Genomic DNA, 18,694 nt, shown 5'->3' on the forward strand with positions numbered 1-18,694 from the left:
CAGTGGCCCATCATAGGCTTCATCATCATCTCCAGAATCATATGCCGATTAGGCTGTCCCGATGAGCGTTGATTATCAGCTGGATTTGGATTCTAGCGCCGGGATGCCTCTGGGTAGCCATCCGCTTTATAAATCCCAACAGAATAGAACTGACCAACCCATGCCTTTGTATATCAAAGATGACTATGGTATTTCTCCAAAAACTTCAAATAGAATTGAGATACTGATTGTGCTGGAGGGCTTGTGACCGTCACATAAGTGATTATTTTAGATAAAACCGATAAAAATATGTATTTGATTTTTATGTTTAATTTCTAATGAACATTTTCTTTATAAATATAATTTGTAAAAATGTTCCAGCATTACACTGGGCTCTTGAGATCGTTACAAGTTATTCATGTGATAAGGGTTCAGGTATACCCTTTATAAATACAAGGCGTACCAAATGCTCTTTGAGTATACATCTTCATTAGGTACAATATACATCCTGTATAGTAAATTGTATTCTTTGTGAATCCGTCCCATGTGTCTGTGGAATCTAGTACAGGGGATTCATTCTCATTGACAAGTTGGAGGATTACTAAAATATGTGTTGACCAGAATCTTATGCAATTAAAAAATACATAAGAAAGCGGTTGGGCAGTAGGGATTTCTTGCAGGAGACCTATAGTTTAGGCCTGTTCCAGTCCTTAACTTAACCGCTAGCAGGAGGTACTAGGTGATGAATCTGCAGCATCTGTAGCTGCGGGTCATAGGGAGATTGGGTTACCTAATTTAAAAGAAATAACAATGGACGCCAGTTGCAACATTCTATGCAAAATTCTATCATAGCATCCAGAAAGTTCTCTGAGGAGAGAGCAGCCAACCTAGCTAATCTAAAACGAATTGCAGTGAAAAGGTGCGCTCAACCACCGGTCTTAAGAGAAGAACCACTGCAATGCCTGCTTGCCCACATTCGCAGACCTAAAAAACTGAAAATGCCCTATAAACTCCTGCAGTTGATGCTTGTCTTGGCCAGACGTAGGGTTGCCATAACGTGGCAACCCTACCAGAGAAGCCCAGACATAGCAGTGTGGCTTAGATAAGTTAGGCAATGGGCGCTAGCTGAGGAAACACACGTGAAATTAATAGGGAAAGATGAAGGGCTATAGGTAGACCTCACAAAATGGAGAGAGTTGTGCAGTTCTGTGCTTACATCAGTGGGTCGCCCCAAAGTAAGCTCTCTTTAACGGTGTGCTGTATGATGTGCTACTCTTGGTTACTCTATGGCAGACTGCAAGACATCACAGAAAGGCTTCACCTACGGAGAATTGAGTCCAAGGCACCTATGGAATATTGTATGCTTTAATGTTGATTTTACTTTGTTTGGCAACAACGAAAAAATAAAATTACAAGAAAGATAAAAGAAAAAAATAATTTCAGTCCCCTGAATTAAGTCAAAGAGCACAGGGGCAGTCTCTTTCATCCTATTTTTGAGATCCTATCTACATTGCCTCAATGCTTTTAGTTGCTGTGGACACATGGGATTATTCTACTACTGGTTTGTAGGCATGTCTAAACTGCACTACACTGTCAATGGAAGCTGTAGGTTGTTTGGGCCTAACTCACAGATAAAAAATAGCCACGAAGTGCAAGAAGGGGATGAGGAGTTTGGCTAGCTATAGATGTGGAACAACACGCTGTTCAGAATATACTGTCAGATTGAGGGATGGGGAATCTGCTTTACTATCTATCCCCACAAGAAAGTGATCATGCAGACCCCTAGAACATTACGTTTTTAGTGTTGTAGTTGGGAAGGCAAATGCTATAGGGCAATATATCTGTCCCTGTACAGACACAGCTTATAGTAATACTTTGACAGGAAAGGAAGACTTGCCTATGGAAAGGGCTGATGCAGAGCCCCTCTGCATGTGCTTATATGCACGTGTTTGTTAGTAATGTGCTTTTTTTGGTTGCGGGCAACTAGAAAATATCGACAATGTTTTGTAATGAAACAAAAAGATAGAAAACGATTTACAGCAGTAGGATATTGCTGTGAAGTAACAGAACACACCGTTTGTCACATATTTCCTAGACTTTCACAAACAAACAAAATCGAACAAAATCTCAGTGAGGTGTCAAGTAAAATCCCAGAAATATTTACCTTGATAGAGTTAATGAATCTTCATTGGACCACGGCACATGAATTCTGTAAACATCAGCTTTTTCTTCTGCGAAAATGAAGAGAAAGGAAAACTGATGTTCTCAAGAAAGCAAAGAAATAAATGTGGAGGACGGTTCACAAAGAGTCCAAGAAACAATCCTGAAGAAAATGTGCATAAATCTTCAGCTGTTTTAGTTAAACCGGATTAAATCCGACATTCTACCACCAAGCAGCTGTGTGCAGGTCGAACTTCAACCTTGGCAAACATCATTCTAATGTATACTTTAAAAAAAAAAAAATCTTGCAATCCATATTGAGTCCCAGTAAAAGGGACCCAAGTCAATATGTATAACAAACATTGACAATACCAATACGTCCAGCTTATGAAGGCACTGCTAGGTCAGACCTAAAATCTGCCAGAGAAAAACACCATCAATTATCTAGTTATCTAAGACACTTTAATAGTATTGCAATGACATGTGTGTGCCCCTCCATGTGGTTCCACATAATTGTCTGGCGACAGCTCAAACCAGACAAAAGTAAGAGGAAGTACGGTGAGAGGGGGGCGGGAAGAAAGACAACCTGTACAATGGTGGTGGGGGCAGGGGAGAGGGGGAGGTGGGGACAAAGGGAATGTGGACAACGGGAGGTGGCGGGGAGAATGATGATCATCGACAAAGGGAGGGGGCAGGAACAAAGGGAATGCGGACAACGGGAGGGGGACTGGAGCATGTTGAACACGGACAAAGGGAGGGGACGGGAGCAAAGGGAAAGCGGACAATGGGAGGGTGTCGGGAACAAAGAGAATGCGGATAGTGGGAGGGGGTGGGAGCATGGTGAGCACGGACAACGGGAGGGGGCAGGAGTAAAGTAAAACACAACAGGAAATAAAAAAACGAGCAGAGGCAAAAGAAAAAGTAGGGCGGGTACCAAAACATTTCGCCTGTATTGAAAGGATCCATGCAACAGGACCAAACACCAGGACGGAAACAAAACAGCCACAAGGCAGGACAAATTTACTTTATCCACAAACCAAAACTATGGCATTTAGAAAGGCGGACCAAGTAACCAATCAAAAGTGGTGGGCATGCGGTGGGTTGTCTTCTAACTTCCCAGAGACATTACAGCATGCCTCGCAGAGCAGCACATGTGCACTGCCTCTAGGCACGACCTAAAAAAACACTGCAAGACTGATACTGGCAAACGTCACATTAAGAAAGCTCCAATAATGCTTTGCCTCCCTTAGCGATCTACATAAAATATGAACTGAAGAAACCAAGCAGCACTCATCAAATGACTGGCAGAAGCATCGAGCTCACTGGCAAATCGAAAAATCCATTTGCTATGAAAGTCTCAATGTATACATAACCATGGAGTGTCTATTGAGGTCAACAGCTCCTCTATGCATATAGTGCTTCTTGATAACTTTGGAGAGGAATTACGAACCTGCAGGCAATATGGCAAATGTTTGACAAGTCCTGCTTAGATTCTTCATGTCACAAAATATTTTGGGGTTATATAAAAGTAGCTTTTCTTGCATTTTAAGAGTTAAGGCGAACCACTCTCTCCCCCAGCCATCCCCAGTCACCATGGGGGTTCCCCAAGGATCCTCCTAATCTCCCATTATCTTCAACTTGTTTCTGGAACCATTAGCTAATGTACTAAAATCAATGGACATTCGCTTCCATTTGTATGCAGACGACACCCAACTCTACCTGAAAATGTCCTCCCAGGACAACATCACTTCACTCAAATGCACCCTACTGACTACTCAAAATTGGCATACTGAGAACCACCTCCTGCTAAACACCTCCAAAACAGAATTCCTCCCCATTTCTCCCCCGAAACACACTCCTAATATTAACCTTTGGATGAACCAACTCACCGCCTTCAACTGCTCCCCCCGCATTATTGACTCAACTAAATCTCTAGGAATCACCCTTGACAAACATCTGAATATGAAGACCCATATTAGCAATGTAAGCAAGGGTGCTAAATACCTTCTAAGAACACTCAGGACCCTCAAACCCACAAGCCGATTTCAAGCAAGTGGTCCAAGCACCTGTCTTATCAAGGCTTGACTATGGCAGTGCCACGCTATGTGGCCTCCCCAAATACACGTTGACCCCTCTAAAGGCATCATTGAACGCTGCGGCCAGACTGATTGCGGGCACCAAGCGAAATGCCCACATCTCCCCAGTCCTAAAATCCCTAAACTGGCTGCCCTATGAAGCTAGAACTCAACTAAAGATTGCTTGCTTATCGCACAAAGCCCTCCACTTCAAAACCCCCAACTACCTGGCACAAAAGTTAGAACTATCCGGAGGGGGAAGACCGTCTAGGAGTGCTAATTCACTCCTCCTGAAACCCCAGATCTTCCGCAAAAAGAGAACATGTCAACAAGCCTTCTCGGGCTATGCACCAAAAATTTGGAACTCTCTTCCACCGGAAATCCATAGAATCTCCTCCAAGGTTGCTTTCAAACTGGAAGCAAAAATGTTCCTCATGAACAAGTTCTTACCTTAACAAGTGGAGCGAATGTCAGCTCTAAGCGCATTGGACATACTACAAGAATGGTTGTCAATCTTGTATTTTACTATTGTATGTGCTCCCCTTTGGCATTATGTTTCAGTGACTAGCCCATTCTATGCCTACCCAGGTTTTTAATTGGTCTTTCTGTGTGCACTATTTGATTCATTGCCTATGTTTATTCCCTATTTGACTCATGCATTGATTTGTTACCTCATTTCCCTCAAATTGTAAAGCGCTCTGATATCCTTCGGGATTAAGTTTGCGCTATATAAAACTTTATAAATAAATGAAATAAATAAATAAATCCCTTGAATTTTGGGGGGGGCGGGGAGACATGCAAGTTTTTACTTTCAAGTAAATTTACACTCATAAAGGATGAATATCCTAAAGCAGTATATTTATTGCAAGGTGAAAGAGTAAATGTACACGTGCAGTCCTACCTCCGCAGAGTGCTTTCTGAGTACAGAGAAGGTGGCAATGTGTATCGAGCGTCGGTATGGACTAGAGAAAAGCTTTGCACTCTTCTAACTACTGCAGATTGTCCCTAGGGCCCGCAAACAGAGATCTGGTGGTAGCTCCCTGTCCCATCTGGGTGCTTAGGCCTGGAATCAACCTCTGGTGGAGCTGAGCTGTCCGCTCCCGAGTATTTTCAGGAAGAAGCTGAAGACATTCCTCTTCAGATAATCTCATCAGAAGCTATCAGTCTACCTCTTAGGTAAGCTCTGGGACACTCCTTGAAGTAGCCGCGTGCTGTATAACTGCCCTTAACATAGCATAACATGAAGGACACACTACGCAACACTGCTTAGCCAGGAACTACAGTTCCCAAGAGTCTCTGAACTTGAAGATCATAGCAGCCATCATGGATTGTTAGGTATAACTTCCACCTGTTTCACAGCGTGCTTGCTAGGAAATAGAGTTTCTCTGTTGCTGCAGGACCATTGCTTCATGGATTTGGGATTCCTGGTGGAAAAACATTATCTTCCTAAAAAAACTAAAAATTCTGAGAAGATACCCGTGATGCAGAATAGTATTCTGATAGCCAACTTGTTTGAAAACAAACAAACTTTGTACTGTCTCTTGAATTAGTATTGTATAGACGAAGACTGTACGGACTATGGAAGAGTTATTTTGAGCTGGAATTCTTTTATGAAGGAGCAGAAAGAATTCTAAAGACGTAGCATCATTGATAATGAAATGCATTTACAATGTGTAAAAAAGAAGTTAAGTGATGGTTTTAGCAAATGATACATGTGCCATTGAAAGTAGGAACCACGGAGTACTAACACAAGTAATTTACTTTGCAGTTACCCCAAAAGCAAAATCATAATCAAACCCAATCAATATCAGAAGTCTGTATATGAAGTACATATATGAAGTTAGAGGTAGTTACCTTGCCAATTGGGAGGGAGTGTAATCAGCATATCAGGGGTCATATATCTTGTTAAACTGCAGAGACTGATATCTGGTGGACCTGTTTTCTCTTATCGAATTTCATTGCTTCTACTATTTACCTCAGATATAAAATGTGTTGTCAGTTGTGGCTGTTGTGAGGAGTGGAAAATTGCATCACTCCTGGTAAATCCAGAGTACAAGGCAAGTGTATAAGCCTCTATGGTGTTAGTAGAATCCACAACACACTTCAGGATTTCTTTGGAAGCATCCAAACCACAGTTGATCATATCGAAAAGGGATTTTGCGTGCAGGCAAGTAAATTTATAATGGTCAGTTTTGCCAGCTCCTCAGAAAATGGACAGAGCATCTCAGAAGACATATGGTATTTGCAGTGTAAGCAAGGTTGTCAGATGCAAAAGATTTTTAGCCCCACGGACATCCAGCCTTAAATTCTCTGGCTGGAGGAGCAACAGCAAAGGTATTCAGTTTCACTGAGAAATCTTGGACGACAAGGCTTTCTAAAGACAGGTGTGATAAGAATTTTGGGTCACAAGTTGTGGATTTGTGCTACAGAGCAATTGGTTTGCGGACTGCCAAGCCTGAGAGGTGTTTCTCACTGGCAGCCGGCACAGACGCCAAAAAAACCTTGTTAAAATGCAGCAGAAGAAGGGTGCAAGATTTCTGTCAAAATGTTAGATATGGCCTAGGTTTTCAAAGTCAAGAGGCAAGCATCTGTGTTGCTAAAGAAATTAGTTTATCTTTCTCCAATAAATCATCCTGTCGGGCATGACTAGAGTATCTGGGTTGGACTCAAAGAGTTCCTTAATGTTGTCAAATCACTGGATCCTAGAAAATAACTATATGTCAGGTAATGGGATTATTTGCACATGGATGAAATGTCTGTCATTTTGTTAAATAAAAATATATATTTTTTAAAATCACTGGATCCTAGGTAGGCATAGTGCCAAAGCTTCGTCTTCAAAAAACAGTCCCCTCTTTTTCTTTTGATGCCTGGGTAATCTCCACCAACTTGGAGGTTTTTATAGGAGTTTTTGAGGGAGGTGCTGTTGTTGGATGAGGATTTGAGTGTAGGAGGGTCAGTGCTTGGAGGGCACATGCTTTGTAAAGTCAGAAGGTATCATGGTGAAATCCGCTGGAACCACCAAACCAGCAGGCGTGGGCTCACCCTTAGGGAGTGACCCTGAGGGTACCGCTACAGCTCTGTAAATAGTCAGCATGGCCTGCCAGAAGTCATGGATCAGCTGATGGAGTTGAGGATTCCGCCTTCAACTTTTTCTTTTTGGAATAGGCTTGATTGATGAGGAAGAGCCCTGTGCCAGGTGATTTCTCCATCTTATGGAACTTTTTATCAGAAGATCTTTTATGAGGTGGTCACCTGAAGAGAGATAAGAACACTTTGATGTATGTTTCTAAACATAGGCCGAAAATAACAACCACCTTTGGGTGAGTCAATGAATAGAAGTTCAAGGACAAGGGTTAATGTTCTGAGCGAAGACATCCCATGCAGATGTTGTGTGGGGACAAAAAAGACATATTCTTGTGTGATGTGTGATGTGTGATGGGGCTTCAACCACGAAGACTGAGGAGACATGTAATCGAGCTGCTGTTGAAATCTGATAAATGTCATTGGTGTAGCTCAAATAAAGGCTTCGGACCCATGACAATGAACGAGGCAAGGAAAAACAGGAACCAATTGCCAGTGCATCAGTGGGCACCTTATGAACTCATTACCATCAGAGTTGCAAATGAGGCTTGATAGAACAACCTGGAGGCGCTGGACAGCTACTGCTGTGGAATAAAGATTCCAGAGCCAATCTTGAATCTGGAGGACATTCATGAGGTGAATAATCTGTGGAAAGAAGTATCCATCAGAAACGTGTGTAAGCAAATAAATGTAAAAGTGCAAAACTAATTTGTCTGAATTTTAAAAGTAGTTTTGCATGCATAAATTATGCTATCTGCACAAGTAAGATGCATAAATAGCTTCCAGAATTAGGCCTTTGTGTGCAGGAAACAAGGTGTCTCCTAGTGCCCAAACAGTTTAAGACACAAATGTTGCATTCCAGATAAGCAGCTCATAGACAGGAGTGTCAATTCAAGAATTGACTAAGCTTGGTTTGTATGTCAATGGCTACATTTGTGAATGGATTACACAAGTTCAAAATTAGTGACAAGGGATGTGGAATATTTAATTGATGGCATTTCTTCTACAGTACTGTTTTCGCAAATAATACAATTGTCACAAAGACATTTATTTTCTGAAGTCTTAGAAAACAAGTATGTTATTTTTAATGGCTATGGATAGGTGGTTACCCCTCTGTGCCAGTCCATATGTAAGAATACACCCAAAGAAATCACAATTTTTAATCACTTGCAATGGTGAATGGCTGCACTATTCAGGTGTTCGGTTAACCATCAACCAGGGAACTTTACCAACTCTGGAAATTTCTTATACAGAGAGACTCAGGGGAATTCAGGGTGGTGTGGCTTGTGTGGATCCCAGCATGTTTTGTTACCCGGATTGCCATGTGACTGCCAAAGAATAGTTCAAAAAGACTATTTTTACATTTATGTACCAGAAATCTCATTCACTTTCGACCAATGGTCAAAGACTTAAACACTCGGCATTCTTGCGCTTCTTTTCATTTAAACGCTGCCTCTCTTGTGTATGTGGACTAAACATAATCCGTAGAAATGGACCGAAACTGTAACTGCTTGACCGCTCACTGACTTCACATGATTCAATTTTTGACCGGCCCATGTTGCGGTCGATGGGTTCTCCCACGCAAGTGGGAAACTGTTTTTATAGGGAGAAGTGTGGTAACGCTGGGGGTGCTAGGTGGCGTGCAAGCAGTATGGCCGCAAACCAGTGAGGCTTCTGCAGCCTGGTGCTTTTATCCGGCATTTATCCTATCTTACAGCTCAACTAAGACGGAGTTCTTGGGGTACACGGCTGAGGAAGACTTGTGGGAGCTCTGTTGAAAGTTTCGACTGATTTGGGGTAGTGCTGCCCTGGAGGCGCCCAGAAGAAGAATCCGCCGAGAGTGAGGAGGTCATAGCAGCGGAGCGCTGCACCGGCTCGGGGCACTAAGCAAGCCCGCGGCCTGCCACGAGGAGTCCAGGCCCCGGGAGGAGATCTGACAGGCAGCATCAGAAGGAAAAGGCATACACAGATAAACGGCTGGGTCCGCAAGGAAACGAGGTGCAGAGGCGCCCGGATCGCCTGCTGAGCAAGGAGGGAAAGCCCAATTGTTCATGTTTGAAGCGGGGAACGGGGGAGAAGAGACTGAAATCCGGTGCTGCCGAGGCTTATGACTGAACAGTAGCGGAGGCCATTGTAGACTCCCCACCGGCTGCCCGAGTGACAGCGCAAGCTGACCGGGAGCGTGAAACCAGCCCGCACCTAGCAGCGCGCAACTACCCCAAGTTTAAGAGGGCACCGCTGATAACCATTGCAGGTCTTGGTGGCACGCAATAGATGCGCCCGTGCTGTCTGGACTGCGGAGGGGGGGCAGTATTGGCAGCGGCAACAGCAAGGACCAGTGCTGCGGTGACACGCGCAGTGGATATCAGACCCCCTGGTAGGCTCCTGCTGAAAGCGCGAGTGGGTAGGTGGCGGCTGCCCTGTGACGAGGAGGGAAGGATGTTGGCCGGGCCGGGCTCCGGGGTAGGAGGCGAGGGACAGGAGTCTGCCTGCCTCTGAATGTGAATCTCCTGGAAGGGCTGCCCCAACCGTCTGTGGAATTGCCTAAAGCCCGAAACCTCACTCCAGGAGGGCATAGCGAAAGACCCCAGGATTTGCACACTGGTGCATACATGCTAACACCGCCACCGGTACCCTGAGAGTGGACTGAGTGCTACTGAGAAGGAGGCGCATCAAGAGGCTGTGGATTTGTTACAGGAACGCAGGGCGCTAACTTTGCCGTTTGTGCAAGACCGACCTGCTGGGAGGTATGGGCCCTGGCTGGCGACACTGGTTCTGCCTGGCGGTCTGAAGCTACCCATTGGTCAGTTTCACACGGGCGCACTGTACGAAGAACCTGTTCCTGCCGCTGCACGCACCTAATCATTAGGGCTTGCACATAATAACCGGCAGGTATCCTATCGCGAGGCTGGCCGAGAGAGGACGAGGAATATCCCAGAGTCGACAAGGGCAAGCCAGACACCAGACAGCCCAAGCGGAATTTTGAAACGGCTAAGCGCACTGCCAAAAACTTGCAGGAGGAACAAAATTGCGATAGAAGAGAAGAAGCACAGGCGAGTAGGGCGACACAAGCATCGGATGTGCAGAGTATCGTGCAAGAGATGCGCCAGGGATTAGCCACCATTATGGATAAGGTATATAGGATGTCCTCGCGGATGGACGCCATCACTCATAAGCTTTAGGGACACGAGGACCGACTGACGGAGGCAGAAAGGCGCATATTGGACACCGAAGAGACGACAGCTAGAGCCACGGCGCAACTTGCTCAGATGGATAAACCCATGAAACTAATTGCCGCCAAGAACTAGGACTTGGAAGGGCGCAGTAGGCGCAATAATATTCACATAGTGGGAATTCCCGAGCCGACCAACACGGGCAAGATGGAAGACTACGTGGTGCAACTATTACTGTCCTCGATAGGAGCAGAGTCCTTCTCCAATCAGTTCATAGTAAAACGAGCCCACCGCTCGCTGGGACCACGACCAGCACCTAGCAATACGGCGCGGCCTATAATTGCAAGACTTCTGAACTACAGGGATAGGGATGTGGCACTGCGGGTGGCACGGAGTAAGCTACAACTGACTTATGAGGGCAACAAGTTCTCCATTTACCCGGACTTCACCCCTATTGTTCAGGAGGAATGGCGCAAATTCATGGATGTCAAAAACAAATTGAGGCTGGCTCAAATCGATTATGCGTTGCTATATCCTGCTCACCTTAGGGTCACCCACCAAGGGATACAGCGTTTTTTTACAAAGCCGCAACAGGTGGAGGAATTTCTCAAGCATGTGAAGTGTACAAAGCACTCTTCTGGGGCTGCACCGGCATCGCAACAATCCTCCTTGATGGTAGCAGAAGATGATTCACACTGAACGATGTCCCTTTCTTTCTCCTTGATTTTTTGTTGTCATTTATAACTGTTGGAATATGACTACAAGAAGGGACGGATATGTACCAGTCAGACCTGCTGCAAGGACTACGTATCCCGTGTAACTGGTAGGACATGCTGAGCTGATTTAATGTACACCAGGCACCCTCTACCCCGCCGGGCCCAGACATACCACCATCTGTGAAGGGCTCTGGGGTGGAGGTGTAGTTGTGCTGTCACCTGGGGACCGCCCCTAATGGGTATTCCCCCAATGTTGATCACCGCAGACTTTGGCGGGGACAGTTGGTTGTTGTTGCTTAAGAAGGGAGCAGGGGAGAAGGGGAGGGACACTCTTTCTGGCAAGTTGGGGTTGCTTCAGTGGGAGGGGGGAGGAATCAGGGGGGAACCGATTATTTCAAGTTTGTATCTCAAATATTATGAGGATGATTTTTCTAGGCTGACAGGGTCGACATGGCAGTAGCAAGCGGGATTCTTGACAAGCAACATGACAAAATACACTGCACATATATGGCTAATGGGCAGTTCACTCGAGGGGCACGATCCGACTTAATTGAAGGAATGGTCACATCGCTAGCACTGACCCTGCACAATTGAATGTGATTACGTGGAACGTCAGGGGACTGGGGACCAAAGGAAAAAGAGACAGGTCCTGGTTTACTTGGATAGGCAACAGACGCACATAGCTATGCTGCAGGAGACTCACCTTACTCCTCAGGCAACCAATACATTTGCGAGTAGGTGGGCGACACATAGAATCTTTTCCTCCTACTCATGCTACGCTAGAGGCACCGCAATACGGGTTAAGAAGCAGGTCCCTTTCCACCAGGCCAGAACCTCCTGTGATACCCAGGGAAGATATAGCCTGGCATGGGGGCGACTGGGATCTGAATCAATAACTCTGGCATGCTGCTGTGGCCTAATACGGATGCCCCGGAATGTTTTACTGCATTTTGGGCTGAAATTAACGCGCTGGGCTCTAATCATGTCATCTGGGGCGGGGATTTTAATGTTACGTATGACCCTGACATGGACAGATCTCACCCAGCACCCGACCAATATACAAAGGCGCGCCTTATTATACAGGATACACTCGCTGACTACCACTTACTAGATGCGTGGAGACACACCAACCACTTGAAGCGTGAAGGGACACATTACACAGCACAAGCTGCGTCATCGGCACGACTAGCTTATTGGATTATATCTAAGGGGCTAGGCCCAATCATACATAAGGTGCAACACTTAGCTAGGACATACTCAGACCAGAACACTTACAGAATACATGGACATGACGCAGAGGCAAACACGATTTAGGGGCAAGCATTGGGTGGCTCGCAGATACAGAGAGGGCAAAAGGCCTGGCAAAGCGGTTAGGAAACCGTGCTATTCCAATTACATAGTAGAGCTGGAAGGCCCAGATGGGTCTATCTGGCGAGACACCGCACACATCCTTCAAGCCTTCACAAATCATAACACTGACATATATGCCACTACTAGAGAGGATGAATTGGACCTCGAGGCGTACTTGGGAGTCGTGTCCTTGGGATAGTTAAGCGACGTGCACCGCAAATTTCTGTGCACTCCCTGTGAGTTAGACGAGGTTAGAGAGGCCATCATGCAGATGCAATCTGGGAAGGCAGCTGGCACGGATGGCATCCCGAATTTTACAAAACCTATATAGATCTGATGGCCCCAATTCTGCGCAAAAGTCTACGAGGAGTCTCTGGAAGTGGGCTGCCTCCCGCCTTCCATGAGAGAAGCTCTCATTATCTCCCTTTTGAAACTGGAGAAGCCGCCCCAACAATGCGGGTCCTACAGACCGCTATCTCTTCTAAATTGCGATGCCAAAATCTTGGCGAAACTTGTTGCTAACAGGCTTCGTTTGTTATTAGAGCAACTGGTCCTCCCGGATCAGTCGGGATTCGTCCCAGGAAGAGCTACTTCCCACAATCTTGAGAACATTATTTACCATTTTGAATAACGTTTCCCCTGACCTACCCTATCTTTCTAGATGCCACCAAGGCTTTCAATTTAATAGAATGGGACTACATCTTTGGAATAATGTTACGGATGGGATTCACGCCACTTTTTTTGTCCTGGATCCGATTGTTGTATCACCGGCCAGGTGCTAAGGTACTCATGAATTGACACACATCTCAGGCTTTCCCGATCACCAGGGGTACTCGACAAGGGTGCCCCCTGTCCCCCTTACTTTTCGCCTTAATGATGGAGCCATTGGCGGCAAGGTTGAGACAACACCACAATGATAAAGCCCTGCGATGTAACATGCGGCAGATATTAATCTCGTTATATGCCGACGATATCACTTTATATGTCAGGTACCCCGAACATAATTTGAACACACTTCTTTGGGAATTTATTGTCTTTGGGATACTATCCGGGATCCAAATAAACTGGGGAAAGTCTTGTCTATTCTCGCTGACCACATCAGTAGAGCGCTTCGCACTGGACTCCCCATTGGAGTGGTGCGATGACGAATTGAGCTATCTAGGCATCCGAGTTACCAGGGATAGAGAGGAACTGATGTGCCTTAATTATGGAACTGCCAGAATCCCATAGGGGATTGTGTCACCCGCTGGATAACATTACCGCTCTCTATAGCTGGTCGGGCGTCTCTAATTTAGATGGTAATACTCCCCCAATTGCTATACCTTTTCCTAAACATACCATATTCTCCTGGGAGGCACTTCTTTAAGGCTCTTAAGACATAGCTGATACGACTAGTATGGGGTGGTAAGCAACCAAGGTTGCAATGGAATGTTCTGATAAGGCCCTATTCGAAAGGTAGATTTGGAATTCCAGACTTCGAACTTTACTATATTAGCGCACAGGCCCACTATCTGTACTTTTGGGTGAATCAACCGAAATATATGCCACAGGTAGCAGCTGAACATTGGCTTGCACACCCGGTGCCGATCGAAGGTGCACTTTATGCAGTTCCGGGCGCCCATGAGAGGATGCAGACTACTGTTAATGCCACCATCACGGCACGGCGGCGCATTGGACAACTGCTGATTACCCCCATGACCTACTGCCTGCTTTTGCCACTTGTGTTTCACCCGGACATGACCCTTCTTCAGGAAACGGTATTTCATAACTTTAGAGACAGAGTTGGAATTAGTACCTGGGGTGACCTGTACCAAGATGGACAGTTTTGGGACTAAGGGAGTGTATTTCAGGTCAAGCGACAGACCCCGCTTGACGCCTTCTTGTACATAAGGCTTAGACAGGGAGTCCGATCTCTAACTCCGGAATTCCCGGCTGAACCCCCAACACTTGCACCACTGCACTTAACCCTCCAAAATACGTCCGCTAAACGCCTGGTCTCATCGATATACCGCATAGTTCACACACACAGGGAAGTACTGACTACGCCATCCCGCACACGCTGGGGCGAGGAACTAGGCTTTACACTGACCGATGAGCACTGGGAATATTGTTGCGCGCAAACTGAGCGAGTTTCGGCTAGCAGCAGGTTGCGAATAATTAATTATAAATACCTGCATAGGTTGTATTGTACACCGGTTAGGATGCACAAATATCCGCTGCGAGACTTGGACAGGAATGACAGGTGTCATGCTCCAAATGCTGATTTTCTGCACTTGGCCTGGGACTGCCCGGGGGTGAATGACTTTTGGGGGCAAGTCTTTGAGGCCTTGAATTTGATGACTAACACACATATTAAACCGACACCTTTGATGGCTTTACTGGGGTATGTTAAACGTGTGCAGGTGACGCATCGCAAGTATGTAGCCCTTGCACTCCTCATGGCCAAGAGGCGGGTGGCCTGTCGGTGGGGCAGGGAAAGGGCGCCCAAGTTTAAGACCTGGCTTTATGACATGATTTATTGTTAGGAACAACTCACCAACTATGCCGAATTGTTGCCCAGTTCGCTCAGGCCAAGGGATATTTGGGCACCACTAACATGTTACCTAATAGCGCACCCACGGGAGCCTGCAATGGATGCACCACGGGGACTGGCCCTTCCATGCACTTCCCTAAAATAGAGTATAAATATCGAGGGGACTCAGTGTGAGGAGTTATAATCGCTACTGTGCAATACAAGACATGTGTTCTGGATCTGATGACTTACTTGTTGCGGAAATGAGAGTATAGGGCCAATGGATTGATGTGCCCAACGATTGTTATTGTATGATGGAGTACGAGATGCCCATTTGGAGGAATGAATGCCTTCTAATGACTCTTTAACAAAGAGGTGTTTACGCCTTGTGATGTAATGTAATATGCTTTCAGTTTCCTGTCATTGCATGATCATATAAGTAAGATTAAGTGTTGGATACTGTCAGAAATGTTACCTACCTATCTTGTTGGCATAAAACACAATAGGCATAAAACGCAATAAAGAAAGTAAAAAACAAAAAAAAAAGTAGGAGGTCCATGTCTCCATCAGGGCGACAGAGTGATGTGACTCCATCACCCTGACGGAAGTGCCGCTTGCCAGGCTGAGGGTCATTTCTAAAGCTTAGGCGGGAGCCACCGTCATGACAGTTCCTGTCAATGCTTTTTTGCAGTTTGGTGCAGGGCTACATCAACATAATGAGGTCCTGCATAAAACTGTCTCCATTTTCATTTCCAAAAATAAAAAACCTCGCCACAGGAGTCTGTGGTTTTACTGACAGTGAAAGGCAGTGAATACTGATCTCTAATGTTGGCCATCTAAATTAGGTGGGCGGAAGCACAGGTGTTCCTCTGATGGCTCTTACTACTCAGGACTGTCGATGGGGTTTAATCTCCCCTAAGTACAGGTAGTGATGGTACGTTGATCACACTTTTCTTGTAATCTTGTGGTCTCCACCAGGATTAAACCAAAGTCGACCTGCATCCAAATTCAGCAGGCGGACCCCACTTTTGGCAGTAAACATAGCCTCTAAGACCCATCCTTGCATCACCCTCTCCTTAATCTGAACTGTTTCCATTTCTCCTCTCTTTTTTGGGAGGGATACCCCTTAATCCCCCCAATCCATCCATCGTCCCCTTTGTCACCCCTTCGATTCCCTGACCACTAACACCCTCTTGCAAAGGTACTGAGATACTCTTTCCTTAATCCGCCCTTCTTGCTTCCCCATCCTCGATCCTGGCCCCCATCCCTTAGCTTCTCTTCCTCTTTTTTGTTCCCTCAACCCTTAGCTTCTCTTCCTCTTTTTTGTTCCCCGTTATGTAGACCTCTGTTTTAGTGCAATTGGTTTGTGGTATACAAAAATAGAATACTGTGACCTTTTTTGTTTATTTTTTAATTCATTAAAAAAATGTTGCTACAATTTCAACAACAAAAAAAGAAAAAGTGTGATAACGCTGTATGGAAGGGCTTTTGAAGAACCCCACATCCTCTGGAACTTTCTCTCAAAGAAATGTGAGGAAAATCTGTGATTTTAACCTCAATTGGATATTTGAAGGGCATTCAGGGTGAACAAATGTAGTGGAATCTATGCAAAGAGCACTACCATGGACTTGTCTTACTATCCAGTTTTCAGAAATATCTGAAGTTGGTAGGTTTCCCAGAAACCAGTCGATCATGTATCCAAATATCGCAGAAATGCACATTCCAAGAATAAGTGAATTTTAAAAGAAAAATCTTGATGCCTCCATGATGAATTCTGGAGCCCTTTCTGTCGTCAAAGATAGGCCCACCTGCATATGTGAGTCCAGTTTTAATCAGGAAAAGTGTAGCAACTCTGTGTAATGAGACATCTGACGATCTCCCCAGATTTTGGAACATTCCCTCACATAAGTGTGATGTTTGAAGGGCATTCTGGGTAAGAAAGAGAGTGAGATCCATGGAAGCCACAGAGCCCTAGACTCGGCTGTTTGTCTACTTCTCAGAAATGCCTGGGGTTGGTAGGTTTCCTTGTGTACTGGCTGATCGCAGGCTCAAATACTGCAGCAATCCACAACCCCAGAATGAGTGAATTTCAAAGGAAAATTCTTGATATTTCCACATTGACTCTTGGAGTCTTTCCTATTGTGGAGGAAGGGCCAAGCCACACAAATGGACTAGCAGATTGCTTATTGAAAAAAGTGTAGGAACACAGAGTACGACAATCCTTGTTATCATCAACTAAATTTCCCTTCAATTTTGAGAAATAATTCATACTGCAAAATGCCCCCTGGATCTCATGATATTATGGTAATAATTCAAAGTAGTGCAAAAAACCCACCAAATGGGCATGATAGTATATTACTTTGCAGCTCAGCCATTGGGCAAATAATTTTCAAATGAAAACAGAGTCAACTATTTCTATTTTTTCCTACTTGTTTTCATTAGAACTTGAGTTTAATGATTTGTTTCTTTGGGTAACTCATAACCAGTCTACACAAATAACCCCTTGCTGAATTCAGAATGTTGCCAACTTTTCAGAAATTTGTGAGTTCACACATGGGTTTCACATTTATTTTGACCTCACTCTGCAATTAGGTAGAAATAATAAAAAAATAAAAAATCGCCCACAAATTAGAAAACATACATATATCTGTAAGAGACATTAGTTAGGGATAGAGTCCTTACCTTAGAATTACCCCCAGGCATCAGACTGGATCCGGAAAGTTTTCGTCAGCAGTACCCCTGCACGTCGGAAGGTGGTGTTGTGCTACTCCGCGTCCGTCATAGGCGTTGTGATTGCCGGGATGACGTCGCGGCAGCTACTTAGACACCGCCCGCGCGCTGACGTCAGTTCTATATACAACTTTCCGCGCCAGGAATTCCGAGCCATGCAAGATACTGACCACTGGTGCATTGGAACTAGGGCCCTGAAAGGGGGGATGGGTGGGGCGGTAAGGAATCTATCACTAACTAATGTCTCTTACACATATATCGTAACCAAAGGTAAGTAACTTGTGCATCTGAAAGAAACACGTTGGTGACAGATTCCTTACCTTAGAATAGATAACCGAGCAATACCAAACCCGGTGGAGGGTCTACGAACCAAGATCACACCAGAAAGTCACAGAGAACAGAACGGTCAAAGAAGCCGTCTCTCCGGACTTGGCTGTCAAGGCAATAATGCTTAGTAAAAGTGTGCAGCAATGCCCACATGGCTGCCTGACAGATGTCTTGCAGGGGGACACCACGTCCCAATGCAGTAGTAGCTGCTGTCGCCCTGGTAGAATGGGCACGCAGCCCCACCAGAGGTTCCTTTTTAGCCAGAGAATAACAGACTTTTTTACACAAGACGACCCAGCGGGGAGGGGCGTGGCTTGGAGGCCGATGAGGGAAGCCGTGTGAGCGACATATTCCTGATTTCATATCGCACGGTACCCCCTGTTGCCAGCAAACGATCGAAAAGTGGGGCGTACCTGCACTGAAGTAGCTACGCAACAGTTTGGAGCGAAATTGTGGAGATTTTGACGGTTTCCTGGCCTGAGATGACAGTGGGAGAGTGCCACAAAATGGCAGCGAGCCTGTGCCGGGAGACCTGGAGACTACAATGAAGGAGGCTGCTGCTTGCCAGAGAGGGAGCTGAGCGCTCGGCAG

At 45.5% G+C, this 18,694-nt stretch overlaps 1 protein-coding gene across 1 annotated transcript in view; it reads right to left on the bottom strand.

Annotated features, from left to right (window-relative positions):
• PGAP1 (post-GPI attachment to proteins inositol deacylase 1) overlaps nucleotides 1-18,694 on the bottom strand; it is an 896,430-nt gene that overhangs the window by 415,268 nt on the left and 462,468 nt on the right. Inside the window, exon 17 of the mRNA XM_078680427.1 lies at nucleotides 2,144-2,210. Within this exon, the coding sequence (XP_078536553.1) occupies nucleotides 2,144-2,210 (67 nt within the window). The remainder of the gene's footprint in view (nucleotides 1-2,143; nucleotides 2,211-18,694) is intronic.

The sequence above is a fragment of the Lissotriton helveticus genome, chromosome 3_1 (assembly GCF_964261635.1).
Source record: "Lissotriton helveticus chromosome 3_1, aLisHel1.1, whole genome shotgun sequence".
Classification (NCBI taxonomy): domain Eukaryota; kingdom Metazoa; phylum Chordata; class Amphibia; order Caudata; family Salamandridae; genus Lissotriton; species Lissotriton helveticus.